The sequence below is a fragment of the Mytilus trossulus genome, unplaced genomic scaffold, assembly GCF_036588685.1.
Source record: "Mytilus trossulus isolate FHL-02 unplaced genomic scaffold, PNRI_Mtr1.1.1.hap1 h1tg000244l__unscaffolded, whole genome shotgun sequence".
NCBI classification, from domain to species: domain Eukaryota; kingdom Metazoa; phylum Mollusca; class Bivalvia; order Mytilida; family Mytilidae; genus Mytilus; species Mytilus trossulus.
In genome coordinates this window covers 2,310,129-2,337,881 of record NW_026963317.1, presented here as the reverse complement: position 1 = coordinate 2,337,881, position 27,753 = coordinate 2,310,129, and the positions used below count along the sequence as shown (strand labels likewise).

General features: G+C 31.2%; 1 protein-coding gene across 2 annotated transcripts; it reads right to left on the bottom strand.

Annotated features, from left to right (window-relative positions):
- Positions 1–1,692: 1,692 nt before the first annotated feature.
- Positions 1,693–24,028, bottom strand: LOC134701385 (phospholipase DDHD1-like). Of its 2 annotated transcripts, XM_063562534.1 has the most exons (15): positions 23,456–24,028; positions 21,511–21,678; positions 20,595–20,723; positions 19,770–19,908; positions 18,966–19,081; positions 18,242–18,348; positions 17,509–17,620; positions 16,665–16,741; positions 16,124–16,162; positions 14,881–14,948; positions 14,193–14,268; positions 12,701–12,850; positions 4,550–4,817; positions 2,965–3,129; positions 1,693–1,886 (listed from the first exon to the last, which is right to left on the bottom strand). In XM_063562534.1, the coding sequence occupies exons 1-15, from the start codon at positions 23,898–23,900 to the stop codon at positions 1,735–1,737; spliced, it is 2,211 nt and encodes a 736-aa protein (XP_063418604.1). In that variant the 5' UTR covers positions 23,901–24,028; the 3' UTR covers positions 1,693–1,734. The 2 variants fall into 2 exon arrangements, with proteins under 2 accessions (XP_063418604.1, XP_063418605.1); XM_063562535.1 differs by lacking the exon at positions 16,124–16,162.
- Between the last annotated feature and the right edge of the window lie 3,725 nt (positions 24,029–27,753).

Here is a 27,753-nt window from a genome sequence, read left to right as displayed (position 1 = left end):
CAAGAAAAAATGGCACCTTTCTGTTCTGGTTTGTTGGTTTACTGGCATTTTTGTCATATTCAGTATATTTGTACATTGAAATTTCATACATATCTTTTACAATCATAGAGTTATTAGATCATCCATATTTTATTATTCATATTCACATTCAACAGCAATAATTTATATATAAAACAAAAGAGAGCAAGGTCTTTCCAGCAGACGTCGTAATGACTTAATTATCTATTGGAATGAAACTACTTGAGACAAGTTTTTAAGAAACACTGGATTCTCACTGCCATATAACAGAGTAGTTAATACAAATCATCAGTTGTGCTTACAATTCAAATTTATCACAAAAAAAGAAGGGCACTGAATACCAAAAACCTAGCAAAGGCCATCTATGCCTGGAGTAACAAAAAACCTTAATATATATTGTAACATACAATTTTTAGTTTATACTCGGTAAAAAACAAAAAATGACTGCATTAACAAAATACGGAAACGTAAACAACTTAGACTTTTTTTAAATATAGTACCATTATCACATAGATGAAATTGGAATGTTTAAATTAATATATATGTATCACAAAATAAATATAAATAAATGAAAGACAATTGGTTTACATCAATATAGATGCTGTCTGGTAAGAAAATAATGTCATTAATAGCTACCTTTCTGGAATGCTTATCAAATGACTAGAATATAGTGTATAGGATGTGTAATACCCTTATAATTTGACAGTTTTTCTCATATAAACATTCATATTTTATTAATACATTGTATGTAAATATATAATTGATTGTACCTTTTAAAACTAAATAATAGATATTATTGTATAGCAATATAACATTTCCCACAGAAAGTAACCAAAAGTTAGAGTGCAATAAATCTTCAAATTCAATACATCATCAACATCAAAATCAATTTTTACTTCCAAATAATATATATAGCTATACAACAAAAGGGTTATTGCATGAATTTTGGGGAATATTGTCCCTTGGAGAATATATATTGCACTCACAAGCTCGTGCAATATAAAATTCTACTCTGGACAATATTCCCCAATATTCATGCAATTACCCTATAGTACCTTTCAATACATGTATATGCCCATCAAAATAATCATCCTATTTATCACCTCTTTTACCACTTTAGCTTAACGTTACCATTATGACATCATTGATATTTTTAGAGTCAATTATATTTGGTATCACAAAGATGTAAACAATGTGGTTAGACTAAATATAACACCATAATAACACTATTACTTAGAATAACCTGTATTCTACTGAAAAATAATAAAGAAATATCTATTTTTACATCAAGTCTGATGACTTCAACAAAACAAATTTTACACAAAAAACTTAAACTTAACTATTTAAAACATAAAGAATGGCAAGGCGAGCTGACATTGGTCATTACCCTGTTTTTTTGTAAACTCAAAAAAATAGACAACTAAAAACTAACGCTACCAACTTTTTCTTCTATATATTATATAAATCTATTTACCCAGATTGATTTTTTGTTTTGCAAAAATAGTATACACATCAAAACTGACCTTTGGTTTTGAAATTAGTCTACATCTAATGTAGATAATGTAAATTGCAATATATCAACTCTCAGAGGACCCAAAACCTAAGTAAGAAAGTTCTCTGCATTATGTAAACAAAATAAGAATATCCACCAATCTGTCATGCTGCCAGTGCTGGGTCAAATGAGTGTTTTTGAAGAATGCTAATTTTCTATATCAATCAAGAGTCTTCCAGACCAGGAAACAAATGAGTGAGTATGAAGTAGGCTAAGTCTTTATTTCCCCAGTATGAGGTGTGTGATGTCAACAATGAGATATAACTGTTGGTAAAATTCCCAAGTCTTATCTGGTAATCTATTCTGTACTCCAAGTCTGGAAAATAGAAACATATAAAGTGACTGTTAATGTTATGTTAACCAATAGTCCACTTTCCAGTTCATCCATCAACGGGAAAGACTCGTCAATTAGGCGACCCTTAGTGACTGCATTTACCAGATAGAGGGGATAGACTGTATCCCAACAATATTTACATTCATCAAGCCTCTTAGTGATTTTCGTTGTGCAGGATAAACTAGAAATAATTTTTGTTTTGTGAGTACTGAATCACAATTCCTTTATGACAGCAGTGCTTGATTGTCAATTATGAGAATCTAGTTTGCCGAATAAATCGTACAAAATAGTATCAAAATTTGCCAACCACTCGCTCAAAATTGAAATGGAAGTGACGATGCCACTAAATGCATGAATGATGTTCACTAAAACTAGAGTATTTGAGGGAAATGCATCGAACTCAAAAGTTGTCTATTGTGTCCTATTCTGGTTTGTCCTATTGCAAGGCAAATGATGCACCCATAGCAGGAGATGCTTATCTTTTTGACACACCCAATTTTTCCATTTAGAGTTCAGTATATTCTCACAGTTTTTGTTGGTTACCTAAGATTTGCCTTTTTTCAATTAAATTACAAGATTTGTACGTTTGTAGCATTGTAACCTATTTCCATACCATTCAAGGTCAATGACTATCAATAATGTTGTAAAAAAAAGTCCTGTGTTATAAAAATAAATTTATTCACTGTATCTGAAAAAATATCAAGAAGTTTACCTAACTTTATTACAACACACATAAGTGTGTTCACAGTGCTTTAGTTTTGAGATAGTACATTTTTCTGTATCCAATTTCATTTCTTTAATTTTTGCCGCAATATAACCTTTTTGTCCTCATGCGGCGTAAAGCAAACATTAATTTATCAATCAATTTTGTCAATTTCATTAAGTTAACAAAAAAAGTCACCTAATAAAGCCAGAATTCTATTGCAGTGTTGAGATAACAAATATATATATATGGAAGTGTTTAACAACCTTGACTGGCTTTTCAGCCCTCGCACGGTCGGTGTAACAAATAGGAGGGAAACAAATATTTAAGAGGAACTGAATATACTAGATTGTGTACCAGTTTGTTCTGCTTGCTCAACTGGCAGTACTGTCATGGAAACACTTCTGGATTGTTTATCAAATGTCAACTCAATTTCTTCTCCTTCTTTCTCCATTTTCTCTAAGTTTTTCAGTTCTGCACTCATCTGATCTTTGATTTCCTTCTTTTTGAACAAATGACCAACTATAATCAAAAATATTAACAGATTATATATTTTATCTTACCTCCTATACATTTCTAGGAATATGATTGACCTCCTATACATTTCTAGGAATATGATTGGTTAAAAGCGACCTCGTGGAGACCGTGAATATTCAACATAAGGTTAGTAGGGAGGCGGGGCTTATTTCAATACACGGTTAGTTGTGGATTTACGACTTGGGAACTGTTTGATTATTTAAAACTATTAAAGTTCTGATTAATATTGTTGATATCAAGGTTGTTGATAATAAATATTTATCATTTACATTAGTTGTTTAGTGCAGACCAATTGAAGAAGGTTCTTAAAATTGAACACTTGAACACTTTAATACAGAAATAAGAAGATGTATTATGATAGCAAATAAGACAACTTGAGTCTAAATTCAACAAATAAAGATAGTCGGTAAGACAAATTTGTTACATAGTGTGCTAGTATCCTAATATGATATATACAGGGTAAGTAAATTCCATATGGGGTTTGAGCTTCTCTCTCCCCCCCATATGGAATTTACTGACCCTGAATATATCATATTAGGTCACTTACACACTATGTAACTAATAATATCTGTCAAAGGACCAATACTGGTATCAACATAGTGTACAGGGTTTAACAAAATAAATATCAAAGTCAAATATTGTGGATTAATTATTATTCGTTAGATACCAATTTTTTGTGTATTCCATTGGTACAAGATAACCACAAATTGAAATGATGACACAATAACATATGTCCAGTATTTAAAAACAAGCAATTCTACTATAAAATAAATCTTGCTTTTCATGCATTTTCCATACACTCTCAATCTAGAAACGAATGAATAACAAAAGGAGAATGTGTTGTTAAACATGTATGCCCTAGCTCAAGCTTGGTGCCAATCATAATGTATGAGTTTCATAAAATTTGCATGATGCAAACTAAAGTTAAAGAGTGGAAAAGAAAAAATTGTAACATTCCAGTAATAAAGGGGCATAACTCTAGAATTGTTATTGAGTTACTTTCAAAATATGACCTCAGTCTGCCAGATTTTGTTCTTAGTATTGAGTATGAGTACTAATACACTTAATTTAATCACAATCTTTAATATGTTAACTCAGGAAAAGTTAGGGAGTCATTAAACTATGAATGAGGAGGTGGGGGCAAATAATTGCAATGTTAATAAAATGTGTCAAACCGTATACAATTGCATACCAAATATTACATGCTAATACAAGTGGCTCCCCATGAACTGAACAAATCAAAATTTTAGCAAATTGTGGACAAAATCAAGCAAAAAATCACTAAGTCTTTCCTTTGTGGCTTTTTAGGACAGAACAAATACTATAATACATGTATGCATAGAAAAAGGAAGACTAAAAAACTAACAAATATAATGCCATGCACCAATACCAAGCATATACTAACTAAAAGAGAATCTAGGTTGCCTAGAGGGTGAAGTATCAGCACTTCCCGTCACCTCAGGTTCTGTTCCATTCATGCTGCTAGTGTCTGCTTTATCACCTTTCTCAGTCAACTTTTCCATGGACCCTGACCTCGAAGTTGATTCAAAAGCAGCATAAGCTTTGGTTTTCATTGTTTGGTATGGCACTTTATTGGCTGCATCATATTTATGTATAGGTAAAGGCATCACGGTGGTATAATGCTTCAATATCAATGGTTCTATTCTATAAGCCTGTAAAATAAATAGAAGCATCATATTTATGTATAGATTAAGGCATCACGGTGGTATAATGCTTCAATATCAATGGTTCTATTCTATAAGCCTGTTAAATAAATAGAAGCATCATATTTATGTATAGATTAAGGCATCACGGTGGTATAATGCTTCAATATCAATAGTTCTATTCTATAAGCCTGTAAAATAAATAGAAGCATCATATTTATGTATAGGTAAAGGCATCATAGTGGTATAATGCTTCAATATCAATGGTTCTATTCTATAAGCCTGTAAAATAAATAGAAGCATCATATTTATGTATAGATTAAGGCATCACGGTGGTATAATGCTTCAATATCAATGGTTCTATTCTATAAGCCTGTAAAATAAATAGAAGCATCATATTTATGTATAGATTAAGGCATCACGGTGGTATAATGCTTCAATATCAATAGTTCTATTCTATAAGCCTGTAAAATAAATAGAAGCATCATATTTATGTATAGGTAAAGGCATCATAGTGGTATAATGCTTCAATATCAATGGTTCTATTCTATAAGCCTATAAAATAAATAGAAGCATCATATTTATGTATAGATTAAGGCATCACGGTGGTATAATGCTTCAATATCAATGGTTCTATTCTATAAGCCTTTAAAATAAATAGAAGCATCATATTTATGTATAGATTAAGGCATCACGGTGGTATAATGCTTCAATATCAAGGGTTCTATTCTATTAGCCTATAAAATAAATAGAAGCATCATATTTATGTATAGGTAAAGGCATCACGGTGGTATAATGCTTCAATATCAATAGTTCTATTCTATAAGCCTGTAAAATAAATAGAAGCATCATATTTATGTATAGGTAAAGGCATCATAGTGGTATAATGCTTCAATATCAATGGTTCTATTCTATAAGCCTATAAAATAAATAGAAGCATCATATTTATGTATAGGTAAAGGCATCACGGTGGTATAATGCTTCAATATCAAGGGTTCTATTCTATTAGCCTATAAAATAAATAGAAGCATCATATTTATGTATAAATTAAGGCATCACGGTGGTATAATGCTTCAATATCAATGGGTCTATTCTATAAGCCTGTAAAATAAATAGAAGCATCATATTTATGTATAGGTAAAGGCATCATAGTGGTATAATGCTTCAATATCAAGGGTTCTATTCTATTAGCCTATAAAATAAATAGAAGCATCATATTTATGTATAGATTAAGGCATCACGGTGGTATAATGCTTCAATATCAATGGTTCTATTCTATAAGCCTGTAAAATAAATAGAAGCATCATATTTATGTATAGATTAAGGCATCACGGTGGTATAATGCTTCAATATCAATGGTTCTATTCTATAAGCCTGTAAAAAAAATAGAAGCATCATATTTATGTATAGATTAAGGCATCACAGTGGTATAATGCTTCAATATCAATGGTTCTATTCTATAAGCCTGTAAAATAAATAGAAGCATCATATTTATGTATAGATTAAGGCATCACGGTGGTATAATGCTTCAATATCAATGGTTCTATTCTATAAGCCTGTAAAATAAATAGAAGCATCATATTTATGTATAGATTAAGGCATCACGGTGGTATAATGCTTCAATATCAATGGTTCTATTCTATAAGCCTGTAAAATAAATAGAAGCATCATATTTGTTGTATAGATTAAGGCATTACGGTGGTATAATGCTTCATTATCAATGGTTCTATTCTATAAGCCTGTAAAATAAATAGAAGCATCATATTTATGTATAGGTAAAGACATCACGGTGGTATAATGCTTCAATATCAATGGTTCTATTCTATAAGCCTGTAAAATAAATAGAAGCATCATATTTATGTATAGGTAAATGCATCACGGTGGTATAATGCTTCAATATCAAGGGTTCTATTCTATGAGCCTATAAAATAAATAGAAGCATCATATTTATGTATAGATTAAGGCATCACGGTGGTATAATGCTTCAATATCAATGGTTCTATTCTATAAGCCTGTAAAATAAATAGAAGCATCATATTTATGTATAGGTAAAGGCATCACGGTGGTATAATGCTTCAATATCAATGGTTCTATTCTATAAGCCTGTAAAATAAATAGAAGCATCATATTTATGTATAGATTAAGGCATCACGGTGGTATAATGCTTCAATATCAATGGTTCTATTCTATAAGCCTGTTAAATAAATAAAAGCATCATATTTATGTATAGATTAAGGCATCACGGTGGTATAATGCTTCAATATCAATGGTTCTATTCTATAAGCCTGTAAAATAAATAGAAGCATCATATTTATGTATAGATTAAGGCATCAAGGTGGTATAATGCTTCAATATCAATGGTTCTATTCTATAAGCTTGTAAAATAAATAGAAGCATCATATTTATGTATAGATTAAGGCATCACGGTGGTATAATGCTTCAATATCAATGGTTCTATTCTATAAGCCTGTAAAATAAATAGAAGCATCATATTTATGTATAGATTAAGGCATCACGGTGGTATAATGCTTCAATATCAATGGTTCTATTCTATAAGCCTTTAAAATAAATAGAAGCATCATATTTATGTATAGATTAAGGCATCACGGTGGTATAATGCTTCATTATCAATGGTTCTATTCTATAAGCCTGTAAAATAAATAGAAGCATCATATTTATGTATAGGTAAAGACATCACGGTGGTATAATGCTTCAATATCAATGGTTCTATTCTCTTAGCCTGTAAAATAAATAGAAGCATCATATTTATGTATAGGTAAATGCATCACGGTGGTATAATGCTTCAATATCAAGGGTTCTATTCTATGAGCCTATAAAATAAATAGAAGCATCATATTTATGTATAGATTAAGGCATCACGGTGGTATAATGATAATGTCAAAGGAGTAGGAAATTTGTCAAGTCCAGCCTGCAGTGATGTTAATGTAATGAGTTTATTTAATACTACCTTACGAAACCAACGTAGTCATGGACAAAAACGTTACCATCGACCTAATGTAAAAAAGTCTTCCAAATCTAGATCGGCCTCTGGAAGCTTTGATGACCTTCTTTCTCATCTGCATCATCCGTTAGGGTTACATTACATTAGAACTATTCTTTTTTCACTGCCGGTTAATTTTCTAAAATGTTTGAGAGATTATGCACTTGACAAAGGAGGTACTAATACATTTTCTCCAATATACAGACTTGTCAGTATAATTTGTGATGTAGCTCTTTTCCGTCTCTTTAAACCAGTAAGATCGGAACCTTTACATGAGGAAAAGAGAAAATTCCTTCCTGTTCACTTTAACAATAGAGGAATTGATGCAATCAACATCAGCAACGTTCTACATAACAAGGAGGTAACATCTAAAATTCCTATTTATTTTCAAAATCAGTCTGTTCCTATTGTATCCTACAGTTACACCAAAACCATTGCACCCAAAATATTTAACTATAAACAAGCATTACATGACCTTGATTTAGAACAATACCTAAAAAAACCTCTGACATGTGATTGTTCCAACTCGCCTTACAATTACAGCCCCTCTGGCCATGTTATTACTGGGGATCTAAACATAATTCAACATGATAATCTCCGAAAGGTGATTTCTCGTGGTCCTAAGTTTAGAGAACCCCAACACATCAATTGGAACCATAACTTCAAAATAATTATGGATTCCATTGAGAACTACGCCAGAGCATGGGCTAAGCGAGAAGAAGTTCAACTGGACACTTTGTCAGAATGGGTCAAAACAATCAGGTCTCTGATAAAACGTCGCATTCATAAGTTGAAAAACTGTGTGAATGATCGACCTAAGTCCATTTTCAGTGACAAAGAGGCTGTGAAATGTCTATCATCTCTTCAAGATAAGTATGTTGTTGTTCCTGCGGACAAAGCTTCAAATAATATTGTCTTTGTATGTAAATCGTATTACTACGAGTGTCTTATAAAAGAATTAGGAATTAATGAACACTCAGGTAATCCCACATACAAAAACATATCATTTGACAAGGATGAGATTTTGGCGAATCATAAGTCCTTCATGGCTTCTATGAACATTGCATTGAACGACAAATCGGAGGACTTACCTTGTTTGTATTGGATACCTAAACTTCACAAAATTCCGTACAAACAACGGTACATTGCCGGCTCATCTGCTTGTTCTACTAAAGAATTGTCCATTAGACTGACTAAAATTCTGTCCGCAGTTAAAGAGGGTCTTCAGATATACTGTGAAACTGTTTACTCTCGTAGTGGTATTAACCATATGTGGATTCTGAAAAACTCTAAAGAACTTCTTGATAATTTTAAATCTCGGTCTTTTTCTGAAATTAGTTCTATTAAAACTTTTGATTTTTCAACCTTGTATACAACCATTCCCCATGTGAAATTGAAAAACCGTCTAAAAGAAATAATCCACAATGCTTTTCATCATAAAAATGGTAGCATACGCTATAAATTTATCACTTTGGGATACCATAAGGCATATTTTGTTAATAAGGAACACAAGGGTAAAACATACTACACAGAGGAACAAGTGATCAGTATGCTGGAGTTTCTTATTGACAACATATTTGTTGAATTTGGAGGTAGACTTTTTCAACAAATTGTCGGCATTCCTATGGGAACGAACTGTGCGCCTCTCCTTGCTGACCTCTTCTTATTTTCATATGAATCGGAGTTCCTTCAGACACTTGTCAAAAACAAGAAGATCAAAGAAGCCAGGTTATTTAATTTCACTTTCAGATATATTGATGATGTTCTTTCCATTAACAATCCGAACTTTTCTGATTGGATTCCATTAATATACCCACCAGAACTAGAAATTAAAGAGACCACAGACACGGCTTCCTCCGCCTCATTTTTAGACTTATACCTCGAATTTGACATACACAGTCATCTCAGTACCAGAATCTATGACAAACGAGACGATTTTAATTTTGAAATTATCAATTTCCCCCACCTTAGTAGTAATATACCAACTTCACCTGCATATGGAATATACATTTCCCAACTTATTAGGTATTCAAGAGCTTGCAGCTCCTATTCAGACTTTGTAAAACGTCACCAGTGTCTGAGCAGAAAGTTGATGAACCAGGGGTATGTCAAAGAACGTCTCGTCCTTTTTCTAAAAAAGTTCATCGGAAGATACCCAGAACTTGTTGATAAATATTCCGTATCAACTTCACAAATAATACAAGATGGTCTTGAAGGATAGATTTTGCGTACTGACGTTTGTTATCATCTTAATTACGTATTATAGAATTCTTTTATAAGTCTTTTTTAGATAATCATTTGAAGTGACTCAGTGGTTATGTAAAACCACATACTTTGAACGGCAAAATCATTTCATTGATTGATATTACTTTTACTTAAGGATCTTGAATACTATGAATGACAAAACTATTTTATTCAATAATACTACTTTTTCTGTTTAGTCTGTTTTTCATGATATACATTTGACGTGAAACTGTACTTATGTATCCCGTCATACTTTGAACCACACCATTATTTTATTTATTATTATTACTTTTACTGTTAAGTCTGGTTTTTGGTATATCTACTTTACGTGAGTCTGTATTTATGTATGCCGACATACGACAAAATTATTTTTATGTCTACCTGTGCGAATTTCAAACGCGCATTTTTAAACCAGTAATGATAACCTTCTATCATTTATGGGTAGACTTTACATAGATAAATTCAGCCGTATTTGACGTGAAACTGTTCTTATGTATCCCGTCATACTTTGAACCACACCATTATTTTATTTATTATTATTACTTTTACTGTTAAGTCTGTTTTTGTTATATCAACTTTACGTAAGTCTTCATTTATGTATGCCGTCATACGACAAAATTATTTTTATGTCTACCTGTGCGAATTTCAAACGCGCATTTTTAAACCAGTAATGAAACCTTCTATCATTATGGGTAGACTTTACATAGATAAATTCAGCCGTATAAGAAAAGCAAAATGAGAATGTTAAATTAATGTATGCCTTTTTGTGCTTCTTTGTTACATTTGTTGTTTATGTAGAGATATTAAGATGATAACACAATATTGACTGTTGTACCCCTATTTTTGACATTTTTACTCTTTGAGTATGTTTGTTTTGTTCATGCATCGTTGACCATTTAATGGAATTTGATGCGACTGTCATATAAGTGAGAGGTTTAGCTAGCTATAAAACCAGGTTCAATCCACCATTTTCTACATTAGAAAATGCCTGTACCAAGTCAGGAATATGACAGTTGTTACCCATTCGTTTGATGTGTTTGGACTTTTGATTTTGCCTTTTGATTTTTGATTTTCCTTTTTGAATTTTCCTCGGAGTTCGGTATTTTTGTGTTTTTACTTTTTATAATGCTTCAATATCAATGGTTCTATTCTATAAGCCTGTAAAATAAATAGAAGCATCATATTTATGTATAGGTAAAGGCATCACGGTGGTATAATGCTTCAATATCAATGGTTCTATTCTATAAGCCTTTAAAATAAATAGAAGCATCATATTTATGTATAGATTAAGGCATCACGGTGGTATAATGCTTCAATATCAATGGTTCTATTCTATAAGCCTGTAAAATAAATAGAAGCATCATATTTATGTATAGATTAAGGCATCACGGTGGTATAATGCTTCAATATCAATGGTTCTATTCTATAAGCCTGTAAAATGAATAGAAGCATCATATTTATGTATAGGTAAAGGCATCACAGTGGTATAATGCTTCAATATCAATGGTTCTATTCTATAAGCCTATAAAATAAATAGAAGCATCATATTTATGTATAGGTAAAGGCATCACAGTGGTATAATGCTTCAATATCAATGGTTCTATTCTATAAGCCTATAAAATAAATAGAAGCATCATATTTATGTATAGGTAAAGGCATCACAGTGGTATAATGCTTCAATATCAATGGTTCTATTCTATAAGCCTGTAAAATGAATAGAAGCATCATATTTATGTATAGGTAAAGGCACCATAGTGGTATAATGCTTCAATATCAATGGTTCTATTCTATAAGCCTGTAAAAAATCAACGGAACATCTTAAATATGGAATATAATATATAGCTTGATTGTATTTCAAGTTTATAAAATTCACTGCATTGTTTTATTTCAGATATTTTAATAGTTAAAAGTATTCTATAGCTTAATTTTATTTATCTTAGGGAAGACATCAAAAGTTCAATGAAGGATAAAAAACTTAATTCGCATAGTTTTTCCACTGACCCCCCTTCCCCCTCTTAACTTAATTTGGGAAAAATTGATTGACCCATATGGATATATATAAATCTTATTTGTATAGTTTATAAAAGATGAAGAATCATTCTTGTGTAATGGTTGATTGAAGGATAAGATATAATCTTCTGGGACTTTCCATGTTGAGATAAATCTTTTTATTCCACTGCATGTTGATTTTTATAGCGAAATCAACATTTGATTGGTTGAAACTTTCACACTTAACTTCGAACAAAACTTCATATTCACCTCTGAGAATCATATTCCCCTATTCCCCTAAATGTCGGAACTAAATTGTGCGACGTTATGTTAAAAAAACTCTAGTGAATAATATTTTCGTGTTCACACGTATTTCAGATGTTAAAACAAAAAGACTAATTGAATAATTAATGTTTATCTGTACTGTTTATCAATATGTATGTCGTGTTTAGCAATTAAAACAAGCGGATAAGAAAAATGCCGGTTCGCAAACTAATATTTGAAGTTTATATAGTATACAAAGCTTAGGCAGTGGGATGAAACATTCATTTCCCTTGGCCTCGGGATATATGAATATTCTTAGGTGAACAAATCTTCATATCTCCCTCAGGCACAGGAAATAAATGTATAGTAAACCCAATTACTTATTACTACTTACTACAGGGTCATAGGGATGATAGAGGTTAAAAAGACGTTTACAGACAGACTGTGGTAAAATATGATCTATAGTTCCTTTAGGCGTAGGTCTAACTCCTCGTAAAGCTAAGAAAACAGCCAGCGGGGATCCAACACAAAACAAATTATCAACCTACAAAATATTAAAAGTAAAAGAATGTTATTTAATATGACATAGAATATATAAAGGTGGATATAAGGCAATATTATAAATATTTGACGATACAACAGGTCATACCGGCATATCAACCACTATTATTGGATTATCCATAACATGCCTAGAATTTTTTGAAAATATCTAAGATGGTTGTGTTACATATGATTTTGTTTAGCATTGTTTAACATCCAGTGGAAAATATCACATGCATATTCAGGTTAATTGCATTTAAATTCATTTCTATATAACGTTTATTATCCATTTTTTTTTTAATTACCTATTTAGCTGCATCGATATTATTTTAGAACTATAACAGCCCTCAAAATAGCATTAAAACAAGAATGTGTCCAAAATACAGGGATGACCAACTCACACTATCATTTTCTATGTTAATCACACAGGCACTTGTTTCTGTCAATATGGGGTTTACTATCCATACCAGTACAAAAAAAACACAAGGTAGCTAACGGGAATTTTCAATGTGTTCGCTTCAACCAATATTTTATTACTTTCCCTTGCCCCTTTCACGAATAAAAGTACACCAGTCTTTCGGTAATTGAATTATCTTTACAATGAAACCGCTCTCACGTACCTTGAGAATACCCCTCAAACAGTATAACACACTTGAGATGAGAATTATTGACCTTTTTCCAGACCATTGAATTTGGAAGGACTACACTTCCGGTTTACTTAGGAAGTTAATAGAACACAGCAATCTGATTGGTCGAATTCATCTGGTTACCTGTTTATTTATACTAGTTACCAGAAACCAGAAAAATCTGACCAATGGGATTGCTCAGTTTTATTAATTTCCTAAGTAAACCGGAAGTGTAGTTCTTCCAAATTCAATGGTCTGGAAAAAGGTCAATAATTCTCATCTCAAGTGTGTTATACTGTTTGAGGGGTATTCTCAAGGTACGTGAGAGCGGTTTCATTGTAAAGATAATTCAATTACCGAAAGACTGGTGTACTTTTATTCGTGAAAGGGGCAAGGGAAAGTAATAAAATATTGGTTGAAGCGAACACATTGAAAATTCCCGTTAGCTACCTTGTGTTTTTTTTGTACTGGTATGGATAGTAAACCCCATATTGACAGAAACAAGTGCCTGTGGTTAATCAGGTTGTGAAATTGGGATATAAACTCTTTTTTGGCATCAAAATTAGAAAGATCATATCATAAGGAACATTTTTACAGTTTTAAGTTGATTTGACTTCAACTTCATCAAAAACTACCTTGACCAAAAACTTTATCCTGTAGGGACAGAAGAACGGACAAATAACAGACAGATAGACAAAAGATAAATTCTTATAATCTTACATGAAATTTTAAGGCTGAATTTGCAGAATTCTGTTTGTCATGAACACCAGTCAATAGTGTTTCCAACTCTATAACTCTGTAAATATAAATTGATTGTATTAAAACAAATCAAACAGGTAATATACCACATCTTCTTTTTTTTATATCATGAGGTTTATGAAATCAGGTTCAAAACTAACTTGTAACAAGTGTAACTTTCAAGTTGATTTGATCACAATTTCATGGTTAATTTCCATAACCAAAATCTATGACCAGGTACTGGACAAACTAGGGGGATGAATGGACACACATACTAAAACAGATAATGCACTCTTTCTATGAAATAAAAGGCATACAAATATTGAATTATAAAACCATAATAGTAAAATTTATAATCATGATGTAATTATTTCATAATTTTTTATTCCTGTGAACTATAAAGCTGAATGTACATGCATTATACTGTTGGTTTTCCCGTTTGAATGGTTTTAACCTAGTAATTTTGGGGCCCTTTATAGCTTGTTGTTCGGTGTGAGCCAAGGCTTTGTGTTAAAGGCCGTACATTGACCTACAATGGTTTACTTTTTTAAAATTGTTATTTGGATGGAGAGTTGTCTCATTGGCACTCACACCACATCTTCCTCTATCTAATAAATGAGAAAGTACAACTGAATATCAAATCAAATCAAAAAATTTTGAATTAACAAACCTTTTCTTGGCTTCATTCAGCTCATTTAAAAGTTCATCTGACCCCTGAGCTTGTTCCTTTTCTTCATCCTGTAATAAAAACATATCCATTCTCACATATCTTTTAAGTTAAAAGCATACATTAAGGAAACTGGCTTGTCATGTTTTAGATATTTTGTCAGATTTTCGAAATCCTCTGGTTTTATCCAACTGAATGCCTTGAAAAAAATTGCCCAGTAATCCCTATTTTTCTATTTGTAAATCTTTTACATGTATAATGATAAGCCATCTGTAAAAGTCTTATAAACTTTTAATCACTCTTAAACAGTTTTTGAGAACTTCAACTTGTTAATGATAAAGCTATGAAAAGTCAAGAGAGAATAATTTCCCGCAAAAATTTCAATACCTAATATCTTAAAAACAAGCACGGTGACATATATTTTTTTTTTTTGCTCTTTGGATTCCTTTAATAATCCCCCATCAATATTAACTAGTGTTTTGAAAAGTTAATTACTTTGAAACTAAGAAGCAAACTTCATTAAAGGAACTACCTTACATAACCAAATTTTTCAACAATGTGCCTCCTTAAACAGTTTGTAGTACTTTAAATGGATTCATTAATTTTAGTGGGTTCCAATTTTCATTGATTGAGGAAAAATTAAATTTTCATAGATATTTGATTTTGTGGTCTTGCCAAATGTGTATATAACACTTACAGCTTTAGAAAATTTGTAATTCACTGAACATTCAAATATGTGGGTAACCTTTACTCTGGAAATTAACAAAAATTGGTATCTTCTTTTCTTCTTCTATATGTGTATCCTTCCAATTATAAATCACCTCCTCAACGGATATTATACAAATGGGAGTTAATTAAAACTTATAAAGTAAGCAATGAAAGTATCACATCAATAATTGAGAACTTACAGTATCTGGAAAACATATCTAAAAAAAAATCCTCATTAGATTTTGGAATTTTCCATAAATATTTGCAGAGTTATCTCAAACTTCCTCTAATAGGAAACTATCTGCAGGCAGCGCCAAATTCAAACTTGGTGAAATAGAATAAATAAACTCGTTTCTATCACAAAAGTCTGGATTTCAATATTTGATTTTTTTCAGTGTTTACTGTTAACAAAGTACAGCTTTTCATTTTAAAAGATAATTTGGATAAAAAGACAAATATTATAATATTCATATCATTTTGTGATAAAAACTTTCACAGCAACAAGTAATAAACAATCAACAAATTAGTTTTTAAGAACCTTTTCCGGTATTGTGCTTGGATGGATGGCTTCTTGACTCTGTCAAATGGAGAACCCATTAAATTTGTGAATATTCTTATCAAATCTATCGATTTACTAAGAAGTTGAAACCATTTTCAATAGGGAAAATAAACAATCAAATATTTTGTACAATTTACAGCACTTTCTGTACAAATTTAGAAGCAAATTCAATGACAATTTTAATTTTGAATAAAATGTACATGTATGTCTAATATATAAAACCCTCATCAAAGATACTAAACTTAAAAAATATTATGCCAGATCCCAATGTGTCAAATTTTACAATGGTCATAATTGCCATGGGGTTGAAAACCATAATTATAAGTTTATAAACAGAAATTTATAGAAAACTACAATATCAATATGTAGAACAATTCATATGGTGAAAAAGAAGAATTATCCTCAAGAATAATTACAGTTTAGTTTTACTTTTGACTAATCATATGTGATCAAAACTTTGGCATACATCTATGTAAATTTATAATCATCAGTTAATTTCTTTAAAGTTTTTGACACTTACAATGACTTTCGAGACTAGCTGATCATACAGAGTTATAGGGTTCCAGCCCGTCAGTATATCATAAGTAATAACAGCACCTACAGTAAACAAAAACATTTTGATGCATTATTTTCGTAAAATTTTACAATATAAAAAAGAAGATGTGGTATGATTGCAAATGAGACAACTGTCCACAAGAGACCAAAATGACACAGACATTATACAAACCTATTTTATAGGATAAACTTTAACACTACATTTTTTTAGTCGTTTGGTCCTATAAAATGCATTCATGTATATTACTCACCCTTTTTTTACCTTTGGAACACCAGATAAAAAAATCTTTGTACATATAACAGACATTTTTGAAAAAGTCCAAAATATTGACCATTTGATGTTTGAAAAGATCAGGAATTAATACTATGGCTCTTATTTGACAAATTTGGAAACAATATCTGATATGTTTACATGGGTTGATATTAGGGTATGAATCAAACTGGCCATATTATGCTAATGTAACATTTACAGATCCTTTTAGCTGTATCAAACACCTTGACTAAGATAAATTTGGCTTGTTTAATTTTCATAAAATTTTTACAACATATTTTAATACTTTGATCTTAGTCAAAAAATGTGAAAATTTCCCCAAAAATTAACCACACACTTTAACATAAAAATTTCATTGGGGATATATCTCAGTATGACATACACTAATTTTGATGATTGAAAAGCTTAATATTTTCCTAAAAATAGGATGTTATTAAAACGTTCATCTGATTTTTACAGAGTTATCTCCCTGTAGTGTTGTGTCCCACTCTAAACAATGCAATAATTGAAACATAGTGTTATTTCAGTAATTACTTACCGAGTGAATGAGCAACAACAGATATCTTGCCTCCGCTAGGCATAAAATAGGGATTTTTAGCACAAAATTTATCGAACAATTGGTTTATCTGTGTCTGTAAACTTTGAGTAATCTGAAGAGAGAAACAACTTTTACTTTTCTATACAAATTCATTTTAATATAATATTTGAATTTGTAGACGCCCTTTGGTAATTTGTAAATTGGTTGGTGTCTCATAGACAAGTTAAGGAGAAATAGTAGTTGTTTTCAATTCGACTTAATAATCAATTATAAAATTTGCCATATGTCATTTAAGATGAACATATTCACTGATTTCGACTCAAAATCTTATATCTAATTTCTTACACACTTAAATGCCCATTCAAATTACAAAAATATCTAAAGAAACAATTAACTATGCTTCGACTTGTTATAATGTATCAACATTTCCTATGTATTTTCAGAAAAGATGCCATCAAAATCTCATATCTAATTTCTTACACACTTAAATAAAAAAAATTCTGAAGAAACAATATACTATGCTTGTACTTGTTATAATGTATCAACATTTCCTATGCATTTTCAGAAAAGATGCCATCTAAAGTTAGAGAAGGGAAACCAACTTTGCGACATAAGTACATACTTACAGACAGACAATGGTTAATCTTAATGCACGATCAGCAACAGCTGGGGTATAAAAATATCTCAATCATTGAGAACCCAGAATTACTGACATAAAGAGATTAATATTTACCTCAGATCTGTAAAGGGGACTTGTATAGTATAATATATCCATAGCACTACTGTTCAAGATAGATCTAAATCCCAACATTTTGTTTGGTGTAATGGAATCTACTGTATCTGTAAATAGAAAACATCATCTTCCATGAATAGATAAAAATATCTTAATTAGGTCATATGATTTGCTGCATTTCATTAAAAAAAAAATCTATATATTTTGGCATTGTATTTAGAATACTAGACAAATTTTTCCAAGAGCATTATCTTTTTATTAAAAAAAAATAAGAGATTTTTTGGCATTGTATTTAGAACAGTATTTTAAAAATAATATTTTTTTCAGGCTCCAAAAAACAGTAGCACTCAAACTGGTCACATGTGCTTTTAATTTAGAAAATAGCAATCTCTAGCATCCGTACCCTTTGGTGTTTGGTGGATATTTGTCTCATTGGCAACCATTTCACATCTCATTATTTGTAATTTTTTACTTTGCTGCTCTAAACAGTAATTGAAAAAGAAGACACCCTATACGATAGTGTAATTTTGACTCACTAGACTTGGCTATTGTGACTAAATTTGATGTGCTTATGAAGAAGCAGCGAATTTTTTTTTTTAAATACATTTGTTTGACCTAGCATGGGTTCAAATTCATGACCAAGAGCAACAAAGGCATACACACAACTATGAAACCATAGATACATGTACAATACACTAATGGAAGCATAAAATCCCTTGCCTACCTCCATCTAAAGTCAAGCTTGACCGCCATTCAACAGGTAAAAATTCTGCTCTTTTATTATCATAATCCAACTGTGGAAAGGTTTTGTTCTTTATAATGACACATTTCTCTCTCAGTCTATAAATAGTAAAAAAAAAAGACAAAATTAACAGTAGCGTAATATCATAATAAAAGAGTAAAGCGTATCATATTTTTGTCATTGTTCCTTCATTTCACATAGATCCTGTGGTCCTTCTAAAATTAGGCAAACCTGAAATAATTCACTGTTGAATCTAAGTTTTGATGATATAAATATAGATTCTACCACTGCATCAAGGGTGATATGATATTTATCCACGTGAGACAGAAAAATTTTCAAATTTAAAATGCGAGGCTTGCCAGAGTGTTTTAAATATTTAAAATTTAACTGATGAGATTTGGTGGTGTTATATCTGTTTCTCTAATGATTTTCTAACATTATGCAGGCAAACTTACTTCTTCTTTTTGAATGATTTGCAAAAAGATGTGGTCTTTCTATGTGACGTCACTAGGCATGGTCGCCTTTTTTCATGCCGTCACAATAGGAATTTCAGAGGAAAGCAAGAAAATTCGACGTCATAATCAGATTTTAACCAATGAAGTACTGAGATCAAACGGGATGCAGAAAGGGATAAATTGACGAAGAATTTGAGAAATATATATATAGGATGCATTGAGAATGTTCAGTTCTACCATCCTCTAAAGTAAAATGCAAATCCTATTGTATGGATTTAATTTTAAATGTGATTCTCATTATAATGAATTAATAACTAAACAAGATATTTACTCTATACAGCTTTTGACTATACTACCAGTGTCCATCTTTTGACCAATACCATGAACAACAAATACTAAATGTGTGATATCAGGTGGCTTGTCGTCCATTACAGCTTCGTATCTGTAACCTCTCTGTAGTCGAGAGCCAGCTAAAACACAAGTCTTAACATTGATAAATCAAATAACATAAGGACAATAAAACAAAGAAACAGTAAGATATGAAGTAAGATATTCACTTATAAACATGTGGTTGGATCTATTTCAAAATAATTCATAGTTTTTTTGGCAGGGCGGGGCTTATATTTATGATCCATGCATCTAATATGTGAGATATGTATGAAACCCTATTCTCAAAAGCTTCATATATGTAGTACAGACTTTAATTTTTTGGGACAATCCTTTTATTTATAATGAGACAATTAGCTTCTATCACACATGTTCATGTCATATGGTATTTTTAATCTCTGCCGAAATTATAAATAGTTCTGGAGCCTGTAATTCAGTGGTTGTCGTTAGTTTAAGTGTTACTTACATGTTTTTCTATCATTTTTTTACATAAATAAGGCCGTTAGTTTCTCATTTTAATTGTTTTACATTGTATAATCGGGACCTTTTATAGCTGACTATGCTGTATGGGCTTTGCTCATAGTTGAAGCCGTACGATGACCTATAGTGGTTAATGTCTGTGTCATTTTGGTCTTTTGTGGATAGTTGTCTCATTGACAATCATACCACATCTTCTTTTTTATATTTAAGGACAAAGGATTAATAGATTAACATTGTTAGTTTTCTCTATTTTCTATTAAAATAAATGTATTATAATTGATTTATTTACCTCGCTGCAAGCCCAGCTTATTCCCGACTGCTCTGGCAAATTTAGAAGACATGGACTCACTATACAGATAAACATCATTAGGCCCGTTCCATTCCACATAAAACCATTCAAATTTTAATAGAAGTATAACTGAAAATATATATATTCATATTTCATTAAAAGATCAAAGTGAAGGTAGAGTAAAAAAACAGGCCCACAGGGCCTTAAATAGCTGCCTATGAAGTATGAGCTTTGCTCACTGTTGAAGGCCGTAAGGATGAATGATAATTGTAAATTTCTATGTCGTTTGGTCTGTTGTGGAGAGTTGTCTCATTTGCAATCATACCACCTTTTCTTTTGTATATGCTTATAGAATAACTAATCAAAGAATTCAAATATATAGAAAAATATTCAATGAGTGACCAAACAACACATTAATTCACAAATGCGCATAGCACATGAGTTAATTATCAGTGTTGTTCAGTGAGTTGAATATTTTTCAATACTTGAATTCTTCAGTTTGGTTAGATATTCTTTTATTACATTGGCAAATGTCATTCTTTTACAAAATTTATGTAGAAAATGTAAGGAACTATATTTTTTTCCTAAGTATTTACAATTTGTTTCGATCCCACGTCTTGACAATGCCTATTGTTGTATGATGTCAGAGAGTGAAATAACCACGTTTATTTCACATGTGAAATTATCTATTTTTATCAACTGGAAATCAATGTAATTCATTGCAACCAATGTAATGTAATAATAATATATATTGTTATTCAATATCAAAAAGAAACACTGCTTTACATCTTAAAGACATACATGTATAATACACTTGACAAAATCAACTATTTTAAATAAGCAATAAGTAATATGCATGGCTTTCACATTTCATTTGAATTGTTAAATAGTGTTAGAAATGTCAAATTGAAAGTACCTGGTTTCTTCCCTTTTAATGGAGATGGAACAAAGTCATCCAACCTACGACCAAGAAACTTGGACATATGTTCTGCTTCTAATTGCTGACTATAATCTTCTTCTAGAGGTTGCCAGTCCTGTTCATAAAACCATAGACCACGAGTAATTTCAGACTCATCTAGATCTCCTGTGAAAAAAATCATATGTACAATTTTAGTTATAGTTTATAAAATTAATCAATTGTGCTAAATCTATAGTTGCAATTCACTCAGACAGAATTTAAGTCAATGGTGTTTGTTTTGTTTTAAGTTTCAGCTCTTTCAGATTCATTTTTTTTTTCAGTTTTCTTAACTTTCAATCTAATTAAAATTAAATCCTTTAATTGCTCCTGTTCTGATATGTCACGCATGATGCGGGACATATCAGAACAGGAGCAATTAAAGGGTTTAATTTTAATTAGATTGCTAATTTTTGGTCTTGAGCATACAATGTACTCTGATGAAGATAATTTAAGATTCTACAGAAAAAAAACATGCTGTGTTATAATTCCTTGTAACAGAAATTAAGTATTTTTATCAATTACACAAAATGTAGATAACTTATCAAGAATATCTTGGACTTTTATGATATAAAAATATTATCTATAAAAGCAGTATTACTCCAAATAAAATTATGATACAAAAGTATTATCAACACATGCTATAATAGATGTGCAACTCCAAATAAAATCAGAGTTTTTGGTAACATATCTATTAGTTCTTAGGATCCTATTGATTTTTTTTAATTCTGAGGAAAATCATTGCAATGATTGTACCACTTACATTATACAAATCTAACTATTTATTTGGTTTCTTTTTATAAGTTAACCCCATCATTTTGAATGAAGCTTTGGAATATTATACATTTTGTAATAAGAATTAACTTGTCTGACAGTCACACCTGGTACCCAATGCACTTTCGCACCCTACACCTTGGCAGCCCACCATACATGGTCGCACCCAATTCTAAATCAAATTCCAGTTGAATGAATAGAAAATCATGATTGTTGTTATAAATTGCTTTGGTATAATACTACAAAATGTATATGTATTTAGCTTGGAATGAGTAAAACATTGAAGATTTTAAATGAAAAACACAAAAGATAATTGTTATAAACAGCTTGGCCCCTTTGATCTGAAACAATAAAACAAAAAAATATAGCAGTACACTATAAACCAAAACATGATTAAAGTTTATTCAACACAATAAAAAATTGTCAGAATCTTACTTTATTTTGAAACAATGAAATAAAGTTATAGTAATACACTAACCAAAACACAATTAAGATTTATTCAACACATAATCAAAGGTTGACGGAATCTCACCTTAATTAGAAACAATGATTATTTTTTTTAACAATACACTATTCAAAACAGGATTAAGATTTATTAAACAAAAAAAGAAACAAACGTCCCACTTTATAATGAGACAATGATAACAAATATACTTATATGAATACACTTGCCAAAACTTGTTAACATAGTTATCAAACAAAACTAATAAAAATTGGGTGCGAATGTGTATGTAGTGGGCGAACATGTAGGGCGTGAAAGTGAAACGTGAATGGGTTTCGAAACAGACTTGGATTTGTCAAACTTTGTTTCCACCATTTCATTTTTCTTTTTCTGACTATGACCTATAGACCATGACTGTTTCTTTCCAAGTTTATTTATTCAAAAGAGCATGCTTTAGAATTTTAAGAAAATTTTAGACGGCATACTCATTTGATTCTTTCTAAGTTTGTGTTCATGTACACTACTAGTCCAAATAATTATGACGTCTTGGAAGGTTATTTAAAATTTCTTTGACGCCTTCCTGCAATGTAATGCGTCAAAGAAAAAATATATAATAGTCTTTCTAGATGTCATGATTAGTTGGACTAGTACAGTTACTATCTAAATAAGAAAAGGAACATAAAACCATACCAGACCAATAAACTGGTTTGCATGTTTTCAGTACCACATCAACTTCATAAAGGCCTCCTCGAACTGAAATAACATCATTATCAATAATATCTTCATCTTCATCAATAGTCTGTAAGGCTCTAAAACGACATTCAATTCTTAAAGAATCATAGCCAATAAAAGCATGCCATTTCTTATCAGTTTTTGATTTATAAAGCCACCGGACTTCTTCTGGACGTAAATGATCTACTTCTTCATTAACAGGGTAAAGTAAGTTCTTTTGTCTGGTCAGTGGTGGCGTTGAACGTGATTCGCTTACAGTGCTGAAGCAATCACTATCAGGGCTATCTTCGTCGGATTCAAACAGCGACGGATACAACCGGTCGCTAGAACTTCTGCTTGAGGAAGAGTGTCTCGAGTTTGAAGAAAATATTCCATCTCCAAGAGATCCAAATTCACTCATCATAACATTTTTACTGTGGTGTGTTTGAGATACGCAGGATAGAGTTAGACTTTGTGAAATTACCGGATTAACAACCAGCTGATTCTGACTACTACAATACCAGTTTAGAATGACCTTCACCTCTTGCAGGAAGTATTTCGTACCTTTGCTCCTCGTTCCAAATTAATATTTCGACCCAATATATTATATTTCGTACCCCTTTCATTTCGTACCCATGTTAAAAACAATTTCATACATTAAAGACCAACTTCATATACAATTTCGTATCTTATAGATTTTGTTTCATATTTGTGAATTTTCTACCAACATTGTTAATGGAGATTTAATTTGAGTTCAACATTCAACATTTGTTTTCAACATTTGTCTTCAACATTCAACATTTGTACCAAACATTCAAATATATAAAAAAAACAGTTTAATTTTTTTTATTTTTCATTGTTTTTTTATATTCGAATGCAACATTCAACATTCGATTTCAACTTTCAACATACGTCTTTCCACATTCTATTTCAACTCTTGTTTTCAACATTCAACATTCGATTTCAGCATTCATCAGTCAATTTCAACATTCAATATTGAAAAAAAAGTCATCATTCGAGTTCAATATTCAACATTCAACATTCGTTTTAAACTTTCAATACTCACCAGTTCAGTAGTCAACACTTCGGTGTTGACATGAATATCAATAATGTTGTCATTTTTACAAATTTCCTGTTTCAAAACTTTGAATTTTTCGGAAAACTAAGGATTTTCTTATCCCAGGCATAGATTACCTTAACCGTATTTGGCACAACTTTTTAAAATGTTGGATCCTCAAAGCTCCTCAACTTTTTACTTGTTTGGCTTAATATATATTTTGATATGAGCGTTACTGATGAGTCTTATGTAGACGAAACTCTAGTTTGGCGTACTTAATTATAATCCTGGTACCTTTGATAACTATTCAACATTCGTTTTCAACATTTAACATTCAACATTCGTTTTCAACTTTCAACGTTCTTTTTCATTTGTTGTTTTCAACATTCACATTCAGCATTTATCAGTCAATTTCAATATTTAACATTAAAAAAAAAATTGTTTTTTCTTTATTTTTTTCATCATTCGATTTCATTATTCATTATTCAACATTCGTTTTAAACATTTAAAATTCAACATTCGTTTTCAACATTTAACATTCGTTTTCAACATTCAACATTCGTTTTCATCATTCGTTTTCAACATTCAACATTCGTTTTCAACATTCACCATTCGTTGTCAACATTCAACATTCGATTTCAAAATTTAAAATTGATTCGTTTTAAACATTCAACATTCGTTTTCCAACATTCGATTTCAATATCTAAGGATGTTTGCTTGTCATATTTTGGATTTTTTTGTCAGATTTTCGGAATCCTCTGGTTTTATTCATTTGAATGCCTTAAAGAAATTTTGCCCATTGACCCCCATTTTTCTTTTTATACATCTTTTGCATGTATAATTATAAGCCATTTGTAAAAGTCTTATAAAATCTTATTTATTTTTAATAGTTTTTGAGAACTTTAACTTGTCAATGATAAAGCTATGAAAACTCAAGAGAGAACATTTTCCCGCCAAATTTTCAATGGCTTATATCTCGAAAACAAGCACATTGACCTCTACATATTTTTTGCTCTTTTGAATCCCTAATCAGTCACCCATCCATATATAATAGTTTTATGAAAAGCTATTTATTTTGAAACTGAGTAGCGACTTTTAACATTCGTTTTCAACATTCATTACTCGTTTTTCAACATTCGTTTTCAATATTCGATTTCAATATTCGATTTTATTATTGAACATCCATTTTCAACGTTCAACATTTGTACTCAACATTCGTTTTTAACTTAATATATGTGGAGCAGGATCTGCTTACCCTTCCGGCGCACCTGAGATCACCTCTAGTTTTAGGTGGGGTTCGTGTTGTTTATTCTTTAGTTTTCTATGTTGTGTCATGTGTACTATTGTTTTTCTGTTTGTCTTTTTCAGTTTTAGCCATGGCGTTGTCAGTTTGTTTTAGATATTATGAGTTTGACTGTCCCTTTGGTATCTTTCGTCCCTCTTTTAATATAAACTTGATTTTTTTAATCTATTAGCAATGGAAAATTTGCAACATTATTGGGAAGAAAAGTTGAAAAAGATATATATTTTGGAAACATGTCTGTGTTGTAAATTGAACATTTACCGAAATGGAAGATTTTACATTTAAGTGCAATAATCACTTAAACGGTTGTTTATACTTTATTTTTCTATTTTGTATCATGTGTAGTATTGTTTGTCTGTTTGTCTTTTTCATTTTTAGGGCCATGGCGTTGTCAGTTTATTTTCGATTTATGAGTTTGACTGTCCCTCTAGTATCGTTGGTAAAGGTGTACTAAGGTGAGATTTAGGAATTCGTGTTAGGCAATGCTTTTAAAGCGAGAAAGAAGACCCAGACGCTCTTTCCGAATGGATTAAGGCTGTGAGGTCGCTGATAAAATTCAGAATTCAGAAATCGAATGTGGCTACCTATACCCATGCATCATCAATCTTTAATACTTAAATGTTGCAACAAAACACTTGTCCTACCTCAATGAAAACTAAAGTGTTGCCCCCACAGATAAAGCCCTAAACAACATAGTTTTTGTGGGTAAATCACATTACATAAACTGCTTGATAAATGAATTAGATATTGACAATTCACTTGGAAACTCAAAGTATATCCCAACGATACTTACTATAGAAGAAATCCTTGATACTCATAGGTCTGTTCTGTGTTCCTTTGAAATTTCAAAATTCAATATGAAAAACCGGATCTTCCATTACCAGAAATTGATAATGAGGGTTAATTGAAAACATAAATACGACAAAAGAGATGATTTTATCTTCCTAATTGTGAACTTTCCATTTGTATATAGCAACATTCAAGCAGCGCTTGCATACTGAGTATATATCTCCCATTTGATACGATATTCCCGGGCTTGTTTTTCCTATCATCATTTCTTTGATAGAGGGTTGCTGCTCACAAGTAAGCTGTTGAACCAAGAATTCCAAATGGTGAAGCTGAAATCATTCCTTCGTAAATTTTACGGACGCCATCAGGAGTTGGATGAACGTCATGAAATACCCGTTTTACAATTGATAACGGGTATGTTCCTAATGTCGAAACTACAATCCCGTCCCCTTTTCGCGAATTTGACCTACCAAATTAGACTTGCCACCGGGTTTGTACTTACACGAGGAACACGACGGTTGCCACGTGAGGAACAGGATGTACCTACCATTTCCAAGCACGTGATATCACATCTAGTTTTATAAGAGGTTCGTGTTTCTCTTGCATTAGTTTTATGTTTTTGGTGCGTTTTTCTTTTTCTTTTCTTTTTCAATGTTTGAGTTGTTTATAGTGCTGACAGTCTCGTCTATCATCTTTTGCTACCATTTCAAAATTTCACATTCGGTCAAGTTTCAGAGTAACACAGTTTTACATACACGATGGTAAAGAACTTGATGGTGTCTCAGGGTTAGACAAGAGTCAATTACCAATCAAATGTTGCATGATCAATTGATTTATAGTATTAAACGCACTATTATTTCATTGGAGTAGCAAAACGGATGTCACATGTGAAGCAGGTTCTGGTTAGCCTTTCGAAGCACATGAGATCAAACCGTATTTAGCGGGGTTTGTATTACACATTCAATAGTTTTCTACATTTTGCTTTGTGAACTGTTGTTTTTCTGTGTGTCTTTTTCTGTTTGAGCCATGGTGTTTATTTTCTTTTATGCGTTTATAAACTGACTGATTAACAACCAAACCTTTGCGATTTTTCTTATATCCAGTACACACCTCTTTCAATTAAACCAA